The sequence below is a fragment of the Alexandromys fortis genome, unplaced genomic scaffold, assembly GCF_014885135.2.
Source record: "Alexandromys fortis isolate MF-2015 unplaced genomic scaffold, M_Fortis_MF-2015_v1.1 scaffold_17, whole genome shotgun sequence".
In the NCBI taxonomy this organism is placed as follows: Eukaryota; Metazoa; Chordata; class Mammalia; order Rodentia; family Cricetidae; genus Alexandromys; species Alexandromys fortis.
The window spans coordinates 10135738-10150309 of record NW_026067896.1 but is presented as its reverse complement, the minus strand read 5'-3'; the positions used below and the strand labels follow the sequence as shown (position 1 = coordinate 10150309).

At 35.2% G+C, this 14572-nt stretch overlaps 1 protein-coding gene across 3 annotated transcripts in view; it reads left to right on the top strand.

The window, feature by feature from the left end:
* Csmd3 (CUB and Sushi multiple domains 3) overlaps positions 1-14572 on the top strand; it is a 930239-nt gene that overhangs the window by 720007 nt on the left and 195660 nt on the right. For all 3 annotated transcript variants that reach the window (XM_050162609.1, XM_050162600.1, XM_050162593.1), the window contains one exon: positions 922-1038. In XM_050162609.1, coding sequence (XP_050018566.1) covers positions 922-1038 — 117 coding nt within the window. The remainder of the gene's footprint in view (positions 1-921; positions 1039-14572) is intronic.

Sequence of the window (14572 nt, the reverse complement as noted above, 5' to 3'; positions counted from 1 at the left end):
GCGTGTTTTTCAACCTTGTTTGCTTGCTTAGAGACTATCAGCTCTCCTGAATGTATGGCTATTTAGTAGGTGCTTAAGTTCCTCTGAGTACCAGATCAGAAATGGCTGGATCCTGTCTATGAACCCTAGGGAATCTTCTGTCTTTTAACATTGGAATCACTTCTTATTAACTTATCAGAAGTTTTCAGTTTCATCTTTTTGTGAAATTGGGTCTAAGTGAGTCAGTGCCAGGGAACCATGGACTGGTTTGCCTTCATGGCAGATAAAGATGGGGGCAATAGACAGCTTAGATCAGTGGTTCTCAATCTTTCCAATGCTGCAACCCTTTAATTCATTTCCCCATGTTGTGATGGCCCAACCACTACTATTTTCATTGCTCTTTCATAACTGAAATTTTGCTATTACGAATCATAATGTAAATATCTGATATTCAGGATTTCTAATATGCAACACACAGCTAGGGAACCACTGGCTTAGAGTTAGGAAATGTACTTGTAATACCATGCATTCCAATGTATAGAAATAATACGCTTGAGAGCAGTGTAATTATTATGGAGCCTGAGTAACTGAGTAACATTTCAATACCTGGCTCCTCTCCTCCACACATATGTGTTTTCTCATTGTTATGATATTATTAATTTTATGAGATAATAAATGAAAGGCTATCATTATTACTTTTAGAAATAACTGTTATAACAATTATATTGCTTTGCTTTTGAGGACAGTAAATCTCATTGCTCATTAAGTTTTATATATACTTTATTTCAATATTTAGTGCTGATGATAGTTGTATATTTAAGGAAAATAAATTTTAGTGTTTTAAATTCAGTAATGAATTTCCTATAGATCATGAAGATTTTCCTCTTTTAAGTTTTCTAATGTTTTTAATAAAAACAATATTTTATCATTTTTATTTACCAGCACCCTGTGGAAGTCGTTCAACAGGTTCAGAAGGCACTGTCCTATCACCAAACTACCCCAAAAATTACAGTGTGGACCACAATTGTGTCTATTCTATAGCAGTCCCCAAGGAGTTTGGTAAGTAAGAGACAACTCACTGTGAATTCTTTCATTTCTAGACATGTTTGATTTTCATTACATGGTATTTGAACAATTTTCATGAGAATATCTACTGCTCAAAAAGTGCTTTACTCTGCAATCATTTAGGTGGTAGCTTTGTATTAATACTGAGGTCATTTTATTTAATCTGAAATAACAGTCAAGTATACAGGTGAACAACAATACAAAAATGAAAACAGGATTGTTTTTAATTTTTAAAAATAAGAACATCCAGTAACCTTGCAAGTGCCTTCATATTGAGTTTACATAAAATGAAAAATTACTGGAGCAGATAACAAAATCTGCTCTGCAATATATACATAAATTTAAACATGTAACTATTGCAGCAGTAACAGGATTATTTATAAAACATATATGAAGCTTATAATTCATGAACACATTTCCCGGAGTTGAATTGTTTTGGTTTCGCAAACATAATTTCCAGAACAACAACTATAAAATGGCAACAAAGAACATTTCAGATCCTCTTTTTAACCTGACACTCTTTTCTATATTAGCACTGAGAATAAATTATGTCCTTTGCAGTCTCAACATTCCCATGACTGATTGTGGGTTTTAGAAGTCACCTAGAGGGCTTATAATGGTTTTGGATCTGAGATCCAGCTGGAGCTGTCCCAGATTAAGTTCTGTTCATGCATGGGTAGGCAAAGAGTAGCAGTAAATAGAGGGAGAGTGGCTGAAAGTTAATAAACTCCCCTAAATTCAGATTGACAGCATTCTGCTGTATGGACAAAGAATTTTTTTGTGTAATCGTCATGAATATCTGGGTCTAGAACATCCAGTATTCTGACAGAAGATCATGGATTTTATCAGTAGAGACTGTTGGACAACAACTTAATACTTCTGCTGCTGATACATAATAAGCTGATGCTTCCAGTCCAATTTCTTTAAACCAGATACTACCCATTCATTCTCCTTCCTCCTCTCTATCTAGTCTAAGACTTTCCACTAAATTGAGAACAGGGCCATCAGACAGGAAGTATTTATCCTTTCATTTTATCATTGTGATCGAGCTACTATGCGAGCATTAACAAGATGTCAATTTCAGTACTGTGTGAAGTATTTCTTCAACCTAGCATACAAGATCGATTTTAACAAGTTTGGGTTTTGCGATGTTGAGAAGAGTGACCTTTTAGAAAGAACATAATCCTTTTGTGTGGGTCATTGCCTTTTTGTGATCGTGATCATCCTCTGCCTTATGGAATTTTATGGATCCCAGATGCAAAAGCTATTACATGGCCATTGAGAGAAACCTGTCAATGATTGTACAGAAATTGGCAGGGCTCTCAAAATTCTCTGGAAAGCTATTAATCATCTCTGTTATAGTCTCATTAGGGATAGACTTGTGACCACAATAGTTAAAAATACAAAAATTCCTCACTTTATTTTCTGGAATTTATACATGCTTGTCCCAATGGAGATATGTTTCATAAGAGAAAAAAAATGGTTGATTGAAATAGTAAATAATTAATACATTCCTAATTAACATAATATTATTTTAGCAGATTAATACTAATTGAATTTGATCCTCTTAGTTTACAAATAATTCCATATGGTGATAAACAAGAGTGGTTTTAAAACTAATTGAGGGAATTGAATCTCAAGTTATCAGTAGAGAAACTAAAGTATATGTTGGCCTATTAATAAAAATAGTTTTATTTTATAAATGTTCACTATATTCCAAACATTTTAATTTTAATTTAACCCCTTTTGTTTTCTTTGGGGTAAATTCATAATATCATTAATTCTCAGCATCTTTATTTGTGAAATTGAGATTCTGTCCATAGGAAAGGACTCAAAAAAGGAAGACAGATGTGTGTATCTAAAGTATGTTTCTTAGGCACCATCCTCAGAAACACTGGGTGTGAGAAAGACAGTTTAGTGCCTGGTTTCTGCATTCAGGTTCAGCTCAACAACTCACATCTGTTGGAGTTGTCAGGAAAAAAAAAAATCACATTTTCAGCCCAGAATTACTTTTTTCATCTCCAAAACTGGTGATGATCACTGTTTAAATCATGAGATTATAGTATAACTAAACTTAACAATGTGAGTAAATCCTTAGCATAAAGTCAAACACATGAACACATTTTCACTTGCATTCAACTTCATATGGAAGACCCTCCAGCCCTCCTTCTTCCTCAAAGAGGTCAAGAAATCAAGTGACCTACATATTCAGTCAACTAGCTCTTAAAAGTCACATAGCTTAAAATGAAATAATCATTTTTATTATTTATTTAAGACCTCAAAAGTTAAGTTGTGAAAATAAATATTGGATTTTCAAACATGTACTTATCCAACTTTTCCAATTGTGCCTCAGAGGTTACTGTGGGAATTAAACAGTTGATTGAACAGTTTGGGAATGAAACCACCATAATCAACATCTTCCTGTCTGTATTTCTAACTCTTTAGTGTGAGATGATTAAGCAAAAGTCAGTGGTTCCCTACAAATCAAATTCCTATTTTACCTCTGTCTGCTCTCATTCTTGCTTCGCCATAATTCGCTGCTATTGCCGCATTGAGCTATTTCTTATTGCTTTGTGCTACCACTTTATCACGTACCACTTCTCACATTTTTCTCGACTCCTTCCATTCCTTTCAACTTATGATCGTTCCCTCTTTTCTATCTTTTATATGGGAATGCTCATAGAACTTGACTTGTAAATCACTTAGCACATTATCTGTCCAGTGCACTCAGTTCATCTGTAGAAACTGCCTTTTGACAGGAGGTGGGATTCTGAAATAGTTACTCTTAGAGAAAATTCACACATAAAAGCTTTAACAGTGAGCATATTCTGTGTTATTCATAGAAGATCATCTACATGACTTTACATATGCCATGCTATCTCTCAATAAGTCTACGATGACAGTTTTTTTTTTTTTTTCAGTGTAGGGAAAGGAAGACAACTACTTCACATGACACCAGATGAGTCTCATCAGTGTGCGTTTTCTGAAACTGTTCATTTATTTGTTTTTGCCTGGTATTCACTTAGGATAAGTATGTACAAATTTTGACTTTGCTTTTTGGGAGCGGATTGTGTCCCATTAAATACATATTCTTCTTTATCTCTGGATAAGAAGATTGGCAACTCAAAAAGTTTCCAAAAACCTCATTGGTTTTCCTATGAACCTCATTATCATTGCTCAGTTGATCAATATTTACACTCTAGGATTACAATCCTATTTCCATGAAAAAATAACAACTCTTGATTAGTTAGTTTACTACTGTTTTGTTCTTGTTTTATAATATATTAAGCTATTTTATTTTGGAATTGATACAGTTATTAGCAAAATGTATTTTAATTTTCTTCCTCTTTTAATTTTTAATCATGAGTTTTATTGTTTTCTTACAGTTTTGTTTCTCTGTTATTCATCCATTATTAAGTGATAAAATATGGAACCCCGCTCTTATTTTGACTTCTGTGCAGGTGAAATACTGTAGAAGGTGAAAGAACTCTTAGAATGGTAAAACAGAAAGTGATTTATTAATATAAGCATATAGCAAACAGAACATCAGGACCCAAGTAAATCAGATAATCAGGAAAGTAGAGCTAGTAAAATTGGTTAGAAAATGTGGATGTCTTTTCTAAAAATCGGCTGGGAAATCAAGCAGAAATTAGGATAATTGACAACTGCATGAAAAATTAAAGTTTTGTTTTGATTTTGATTGTGTTGTTGTTTTTAGAACTTTCTCTTGAAATGACAAACACTAACATTTTTATTGTAAATATCAATGAGTAAAATACAAAACTAAAGATATGAGTCAGATAGCTTGCAAACAAAATCCTTTAGGTATGGAGAAGACAGAAATGAAGGAAACTTGAGTATTTGTTTTCATGAAACAGAATAATTTACAGAACCTTGACTAACACACAGAATTAGCTTCACCTGGTGCTAGTGAAACACCATCTGTGTCGATTTTCCAAACTTTATTTCCTCTCAGTCACAATCTTCTTCCTTCTGAGGCATTCTCTCTAAAGCATGGTACATAAATTCCAAAAGGCTATTGGAATTACGTGCTACACACATAGTAGCTTAAAGCAGTAAAAATTAATTCTCTTAGTTCCAGAGGCTAGACATTTGAAAGTTAGGTGTTATGTAGACATGTACACCCTGCAGGCTCCGGCAAAACATCTTCATGGCTGTGGTAACTGTAAGCAATCCCTGACTTTCTGACCTGATAGATGAATAACTGTTACACTCAACTCAATGAGACATTTTCAGGACCCTGTCTCTCTGACAATCATTCTGTTGGATCATAATGATAACCGTTATTTAGGGTGCACTTAAATCAATCTCATACCACTTTGCTTCTTAACCAATTAAATCTTCTAAGATCACCTTTCCATGCATAATTATATTCTGAGCTTCTGCACTGGTATCAGTTTGAGGGCAATATTTAATAAAGACAGTAAAGTATAACTTAGATTAGCATAATTTTATGTAGAAAACTTAATTAATCACCACATAAGTAACATAGCAGGTATTCACTATATAGACTAAAAACCTTGTTTGAAATTTTATAGAGATTCTTAATTCTTAAAATATCTTGAGTATAATATATGTGTTGAGTTAATTTTCTGGTCAGATTTCTACAAAGTTATGTCTTATGAAAGATCCTGCTTTGACTTATAGTTCTTCACATATGTCACCTTTAGGCTAGATTTTGAGGGTGAGATCCAGGAACTGGGTATAAAATCTTCCCTTGGGCAGGTAATGTATGTTCCTTCTCTTACTGGACCACTGGCTCCAGCTCTTCATTACCTACCCATACTTCAGCCTCCTGAATCTTTAATCATCTAAGTTTTCTTTAGTCTACTTCTTAAAAAAAATGTGGGATAAAAACAGACTCACTAAACATAGCGAACAATGAGGACTACTGAGAACTCAAGAACAATGGCAATGGGTTTTTGATCCTACTGCACTTACTGGCTTTGTGGGAGTTTGGATGCTCACCTCACTAGACCTGGATGGAGGTGGGTGGTCCTTGGACTTCCCACAGGGCAGGGAACCCTGATTGCTCTTTGGGCTGACGAGGGAGGGGGCCTTGATTGGGGAAGGGGGAGGGAAATGGAAGGCGGTGGCGGGGAGGAGGCAGAAATCTTTAATAAATAAATAAATAAGAAAGAAAAGAAAAATAAAATAAAATTTAGAAAAAGCAAAAAAAAAATCTTTTATGCATGGCTGCAGGTGTGAACCTTTTCGTTGCTTCTATTGCTGGAGTCAGGGTTTTACTATAAAGCCCCAAGACATTAACTCTCTTTCTTACCCCAACATTTCAATAACAAGGTTGTGATGCTGCCTTCAGCCCAAAAGAGTTTTTGGTTTTGATTTTAATTAGAGATTTTTGTTTGCTTTTAAATAGCATTCCACATCTTCATTTTTTTCTTTTGCTATATATACATTTCTTTTTCTGGCAAGAATCCTAACATTACAAAAACTTGTTTTTCTTATGCCATTATCTATGCTACAGAATTAAAGTTTTATAGTGTCTTTACAGTTATTTATTTACTTATAGTTATTTTTTGCCATAATGTGTATATATGTGTCCACTCATATGCCACACCATGTATATGATGGTCAAAGGGCAAGGAAGGTGAAACTTTCATTAAATGTCATCATCATTCTTTGTGATAGGTGTAATGAGTGCCCTGGTCCCTATCATGTATGCGTATCAGTTATCCATTGAGTATGTGGGTATCTTGACAAAGTATGAATGATTTTGATTAATTGAAATATTGGGCATCTATAAGGGAAGTCATTTCTAAAGATGTCTACCTAATAAAGAGCAAGTTTGAAAAGAGGAAAAGGGCTGCCATGAACAATAATATAAGACCAGACCTTTGGCAATGGTCCCAGGATATGCAAGAATGCACAGGCCACACTAACTCTTCACAAGTGCATAATATCTTAAAACAGAAAATAAAAAAGACACTGGTTCAACTCTTTATACTGGCCCTTTTTAAAAGTCTCATGAATAATGTATTGAAGTAGCAGATGTCCAGATATAACAGGCGTATGTGCTAGCAATGCTCACACAATCTCCCGAGGAAACACACACTGCTTTGCTGGTCACTCAGTTTATCCCAAGGAAGTTAGGTTGTTTAGAGGTCCTCAGAGTAGGCGACCTCCTGTAAAGCTATGACTACCAGTACAGGCATGAGGACGTGAAAGGGTATGCAGCACATTTATGGGTTGTGACAGAGGGAACAGGTTTGGCTAACGTATAAGAATGGTTTCCATTTCAGAAAGTCAGTATTTGGGTTTGATGATGATGTAGTCTTTGAAAGACAAGATAACTCTCAATAATTCTTAGTTTGAGACAATGTTCTTCAATTTGCTAGATAGTAGAACCTCTCTTTCTTTGGTGAGTACCTTTGTGAATATCAGGATGTCTCAGATAACTGTGAGAAATGAAGATACTTGTAGGATGATGTTATAAAACATGATTTTTTTAACCTGTGTATCACAAAAAAAAATGGAGCCTGTATTTTCTTGGCTGCACCGCAGAGGTCATTGCAGTGGCTTGGTCATGAAAGAGCTTTAACAAAGGTGGCTTGAAGCTTCTTTTGTAGAGAATGTATTGTGTTGTCATTCAATGTGGAGATTGAGAGGCTACTGGGATGGGCCATAAGAAGAGCATATGTATGAAATCAATGGCAGCAAAATATTTATCAGCTTAACATTAGTTGTGCTCAATAATTTTAAGAAAATTGCCAATAGATCTCTAAAATAGTAAGGACATGGAATTGCTTCACAATGTACCCGGAGATTTAATTTACTTTGACGTTTAAAATACACACATTATGCTGTGAAGTGGTTAAATTGTAAAGTTAACTGCCTCATATTTTCTGCTAAGTCTTGGATATTGGATTTCAGTCTCTGAAGGCCTTATATTATTTTACATTTGGTTATACTAATTATTTTAATTGAGGGTAAAGATCTATAGCAGTCCCAATTTGTCAAGCTTATTACAAGTACCAAAAATTTAATTTAATTTATTAATAGTTTGGCCAGAGCTTCCATAGCCACTATGAGGTATTTAGTCAATGCAATATTTGTGAAGATTAAAATAAGACATAATTATTCTCTCACCATTGTATTACTTCTAACTATTACACAACATCTTGTGTACATTGTTTAAATTTAGAGGAATTCCCATGGATTTCTTTAATCTTATTTGTTCTATTGATTAAGGATATAAAGCTTTGTCAGTTGGTACATCTCAGTAGATGGTAATAGTAATTCAAAACCTGTATTATAGAAGCATGTAAAAATAATGGGTATGCTATAATTTCACTTTTTAAAATTTTGTAATATACTTTTAGATAAGTAAGAAAAATTATGGTTCCCCTTCAGTTCTCTGTATCCAGCTTTTGTGCCTCAATTTTTATGTGTTTGTTTTTGTTTTGACTTTTTATTATTTATGTTTGTTTGACTTTTTTTTGACAATAATTATTTATGCTTCTGAGGGATTAGTTTCATATTCATAATTCTCTTTGTCATAACTCAAATTTGTAACATGAAGGTTAAGGATCCCCTCATGGAAATGCTTGCTTGTAGAGTATAGATCCCTCCATTTAAGGATAATTTGAATAAAGTCCTTAGTTGTACCATAAGGGTATCAAGTGATACGTTCTAGTAAGCAGAAAAAAAAAAAAAAAAAACTGGGAGGAAACACTTGTTACCAACAAGGTCCTGGGTAATGAAATTACAAAAAACACTCACTGGATCTTCTCTCAATACCTGTTTTTTGTAATTTACAGCTTAGTATTCATCATGATAACTGACTGATAACACATATAATGAACTAGGTATTGGAATTTTTGATGAGTTTCCAATGGAGTGGAGGAATACCTGCTTGATACACACAGCAAATTATTACAAAGTAAGCGCCTGTCCTGTAAAAAAGGTTAAATTGGAATCATGATTCACTATGAGGCAGAGTTGTCTAAACCATGGCATGCACCCAGGTTCAGTTTAAGAACTCACTTTTACAGCTAAAGTTTCACAACGTTTAGTGTAGGTGATGAAATCTGTGATAAATATTTGCCAGAACTCATCAGCATAGCTCTATGTGCAAATTCACCAGCAAACAACAGTCTCCTTACCAAGGCAACAACAAAATTATCTCAGGTGGTCATGAGCCTTGCATTGAGAGGCTCCTACTATCACAGTCTTGATTTTTTAGTCAGGAAAAAACTCCAAGACAGTTTGAAAAAGCCACACGAGTGCAGAGAAAGGACCTTGGATTTGGAGTTTTTATGCATGGTTGAATGAATCTGCGGGAAACTGAGGATCTGCATGCTTTAAACTTCCTGCTGTACCAATGGATAATCCTCAGGCTTCCTAGTTAGTTCTCCAAGTTAGGGGCTCCAAGTAAGTAGTGGGAGGGAGCCTTGCTGCTCACAGCCAAATGTCAAACATACTTCAGCGATTCAGGCAAAATGAATAAGGCAGAAATTCATATATCACACTATATACATACACATGAATATTTTACCTTGTTTTCACATTCTGTATTCTTATTCTGCTTCAAGCAACATTAATTCCTTTGAGTTTACAGTAAAATGACTATAGCATGCTACAGAATGTGATGAGATGAATTTCCAAAGTGACTGTCATTTGATCTAATGCGGTTCACATGACAGATGCCGGCCCACGGTCCTTATGTGGTGGGTGTCCATGTCGCTGCTTCACGTTTCCTTCAGTTTTCCAGCAGTTAGGGGAACAACTTATGCTTGATAATTCAAAAGAAAATTGGAAAAGACAGAACAGGGCCATGAAGAGAGTTGTTTTACTCATGTAGAAGTTTATATATCACCAAAGTGTTTTATTGTCTCACCTATGTTTGTTGGCTGGTTAGGTTTGTTAATTTTTAATTTGCTGTTTGGTTGGTTTGTTTGGAAGATTGGTTGGCTGGTTTTGGGGTTTTGGTTTTGGGGTGTGTGTGTGTGTGTGTGTGTTGTGTTGTGTTTTCTATGTGTTTATGTGTAGTGGTGGTGCATACCTGTACCCACAAATGAGGAGTCGACTGGAGAATGTCGTGTTCTTTTCTGTCTGTTCAGCTCATTACCCTAAGGCAGGAACTCTCAGTGAACCTGGAGGCAAGCAAGCCTCACAGGCCCTCTTGTGTCTACACTACTGCCAACCTAGCTCTGGATTTATAAATGTATAGCTGTATCTAGCTTTTCACTTGAATGCTAATAATTCAAACTTAAGTTCTCATGCTTGATTAGCCTGAACTCATATGTGCTGATCAATCTCCCTAGACTATGGAAATAATGTGAAATAATGGAAAATAATGTGAAAGAGTAGCCTATGTGTTGTCGTTTATCTGTCTATACTTGGCCTTATAAAGTTCAATAGTTTTTTTTGAGCCTTCCAATTTATTTGTTTGTTTGTTTTAGTTTTCCTTCACAGGGAAACTAGTGGTCCTGGAGCTTGCTCTGTATAGCAGACTGGCCTTGTACTCATACATACATCTGCCCTTTGTGGGTTTAAACGCGTTCCCATGATGCCTGCATTGTAATTCCAAACTTGATTTACATAGTCACATAGTGTTTGCTTTGTCGTTTATCTGATTTATTTGTTCTGTGTTCTTTCTGTAGGCATATTGCAGGTCATATCTAAGATTTTGTGTTTGTTTGTTTAATTTGTGTTTGCTTTTGAGAAGGGTTCTTCCCCCCTACCCCACCCCCAGTCCAAAGCTTGATTTCCGTATGTCTACTTACTTCCAAATCTGGAGAGTGTGATACAAGGAAGCAAAACAGAAAATTAGGAGAATACAAGCAAGCCCTCTGAAACCCAAGTCAGCTCATAGAAGGCAATGGATTTGCGAAACTTCCAACAATAGCTGGAGACTCCAGGCTCCATCTGAATCTCTTATATTCCTATAAAGTCCCATGAACATTATGTGCCACACATAAAATTTTGTTTCCTTTTCTAATGTATGAGATTATCCGCAATGTTTATGTTCACCTTTTTCACTGCTCTCCTGAAAAGACCATAAATGTTTGCACTGGCTCTTCATGGCCTTCAATTCAGTAAAAATGCGAGAAAATTAATTTTCTGCCATATTGGACTACTGGAACTTAGAAAATATAATCATTTACAAAAAACTTAATATCACATATATAAATTAAACTTGCCTTTTAAATTTAATAAAAATTGCTATTCTCTTCAGGAAATCAATGTATGCAAATGTTTAAAGTTACATAAGTTGAAAAACATATTTCTGCTTATATATGTATTACTTTTAGCACACAACATTTTTATGGAGGAGACATTATATATAGCAAAGTCATTATATGTAGTATTTTTAAAGCATTTCATTATTCTGTCATATAGATTCACATTCACACTATTTCTGTCATGACAGAGAGATTGAAGCTAGACAAGTCAGTCACAAAATTGCATTCAGAGACTCTCCTGTAAACATGAAATACTTCTCACTATATTTTATATATGTGTTCATTAATTTCTGAGATTATAATTTGATTACAGCATTCCTTCCTTCCGTTCTCTTTCTCCAAACCCTCCAATAAATTTCTCTACAATCTCCTTCAAATTTATGCCTCTTTAATTTTAGCAATCGTTATTGCTTTCATGCATGCGTGTGTACACATATTTTCCTAAATATAACCTGTTCAAGCTATATAATATTACCTGCATTGTGTTTTCAGCACTGAATGTTAGGTATTGGACAGTTAATTGCTGTGCATTTCCCTGTGGAGGATTACCTCTCCTGCATCTAGCTTGACTCAGTTGCCTGTAGTTCTTTGTGTAGGTATGGGAACTAGTTTGGGAGATTCACTAGTGTCCTTCGTGTTCTGCTATCCTTTAGGTAGTCATGATGGTGATAATTTATGAATGTAGTTTCTGATACTATTAAGAAAGACACTCTCACAGCAAACTCCCTGCACCTCTGGATCTTAGAATCTTTCTAACTGTCTTCTACAATGCTTCCTGACCCTTAGATGCAGTAACGTTCTGTAGATGTTTCTATTAGGCCTGGGCTCTATGACTCTGAATATTGATTGGTTGTGGGTTACTGCAGTGGTCTCCATCTATTGCAAGGAGAAGTTTTCTTGATAAAGGGTAAAAACTACACTTATCCGTGGGGTGGGTATAAGGACAAATGATTATAATTATTGTTAGAGGTTATGCTGGTTTAGTAAATTAGTGGTTGTAGATTTCCCTCCAATAACCATGACTTCACCAGTGCCAGGTAGTACCTGTGTTTCTGGTAGCATGCATGGCCTTATTCTTATTGAGTGGGTTTTAAGTCTAATTAGAAATCTTTTTTGTTACTATCAATATATGTATGCCAGTACTGCACCCTTGGAATTATCATGCCTTGCTGGTCATGGATGTGGTTCATAGCTGTCACTTTTGTATCTCCAACTGATGATTAATGGGAGTATAATAATCTCCAAGTGTTTAACACAGAATCCAGTGCTGGATGTAATTAAAAATTTGTTTCTGTTTCGATGAGTCATGAGATTTAATTTATCTCCTTTCTACTGGACAAAACAGAATTTACATTTTACAATAACTCATCTATTTGAAAACTCTGTAGCCTATATTTCAAATAAGTTTCATCATCAGAATACTTGTTTTTTCTTTGGTAGACAAATGCCTGATGAGACTCTGTCTTAAGAGAGAACTAAAAATGATTCTCCCACAGATTACATAAATTCTCAATATTTCAGGTCCATTGCTTTTGTTAAAAATGGGAAATTCAAAAATAGATGTGCAACTGGGATATTTTCCAAATTCCCTGAATCTATGTAAAATAGAAAATTGCCACGCTAAATGTCAGAGTTTCTTTGTTGAAGAATTTGTAATTATAAAAGAATTGTGTTCTGAGCTTTAATCTTGTATAATACCTATTATGCCAAGTATTACCAATTAAAATTATGGTAAAAATATTTTTACTGAAAACCAAAGTTGGGAACAAACATAAGTGAGAATGCTATGTGGGCATTAGTAATTAGACATCGATGGTACTGTTGTGAATCATCATGTCTTCTTGAAAACATTTTAAGTCAAAAGTTTCAATCTCATTTTTCCTGAGCATATCATCTTTTCAATTATTTTGACTGTCAAGATATTGTGTTTTCTGTCTTTATTTAAATTTTAAGCATAATGACTTCCTTTCTATCAACCCAACCAATATTTTCCATCTCTCCTTTAGTTCTAAATGTATAGAATGCTGTTGACAATTGTAACATAATCATGGGTAGAGATCTACATTGCATTGCTTATAAGTGTTGGACTTTCGCTAAACTGATCTACTAGATTTTCAAAGACTGCCTATCTCCATTTGTGATTTAGATTCTCACCTCACAGCAGTAGCTTCTGGTCCTTTAGGGGAACTCAGAAAAGGAACAGACTAACTGAGCAGTTTGTATAAGAATGCGAACATTTCGGGGGGAGGGAAAAGCTGCCACTTGATAAAACACTCTGGGAAAAAAAAATAACTAGTAATAACACAGAATGTGGCCTGAAAGTTGATTGTGAAGGTATTGCAATCAGAAACATTTGCCAAAGGAGACATCATGTACTTGAGTCTTAGGGGACCAGTAATTGTTAGATAGTGGGAAGAAGACTTTCCAGCCAAAATGGGCAACAAAGTAAGGTATAGTCATATGGTACATGATTTATGGTTCGCTGATGTGGGATTCCCCTCTGTAGGCTGTGAATACCATTGATGAACAAAGAAAATGTCTTGGCCTGTGATTGGGCAAAAAAGTAGAACTAGGCAGGGAAAACTAAACTGAATGCTGAAAGAAGGAAGGCTGAGTTAGGAGAAGCCATGTAGTCTCACCAGAGACAGACATCAGAACTTACCCAGAAAGCCACAGCCTCGTGGCAATACACAGATTAATAGAAATGGGTTAAATTAAGATTTAAGAATTAGCCAATAAGAACCTAGAGCTATTGGCCAAACAATATTTCAAGTAATATAGTTTCTGTGTGGTTATTTTGGGAGTCTAGGCAGCTGTGCAGCCTGGAACGCACTAGTGGCCTCCTATTACAGTTTACCATGGGGTAAATAGCAAAATATTGTGCTTTCCACTGGCACAGACACAGACTACACTATGATGACCTCTGTGTGCTATGTTATATATCAATACAAGAAGAGCTTATAAAGTTCCCTCTACTTTAATTGACCATTTTCTAGGATGATGCTACATGCTGCTAGTAAAACAGAACTGCTTAAATGATATTACTAACATCTGCTGTGGTAGGAGGAGGGCACTTGTTCATCCAGGCAGCCAGAACCAAAATAACAGCACAGAAATTGTATTAATTAAATCACTGCTTGGCCCATTAGCGCTAGCTTTGTATTGGCTAACTCTTACATATTAGTTTAACCCATTTCTATTAATCTGTGTATTGCCACATAGCTGTGGCTTACCTGGTAAAATTCCCAGTGTCTGTCTCTGGAGGCTCAATGGCATCTCTCTGACTCCACCTCCTTTCTCCC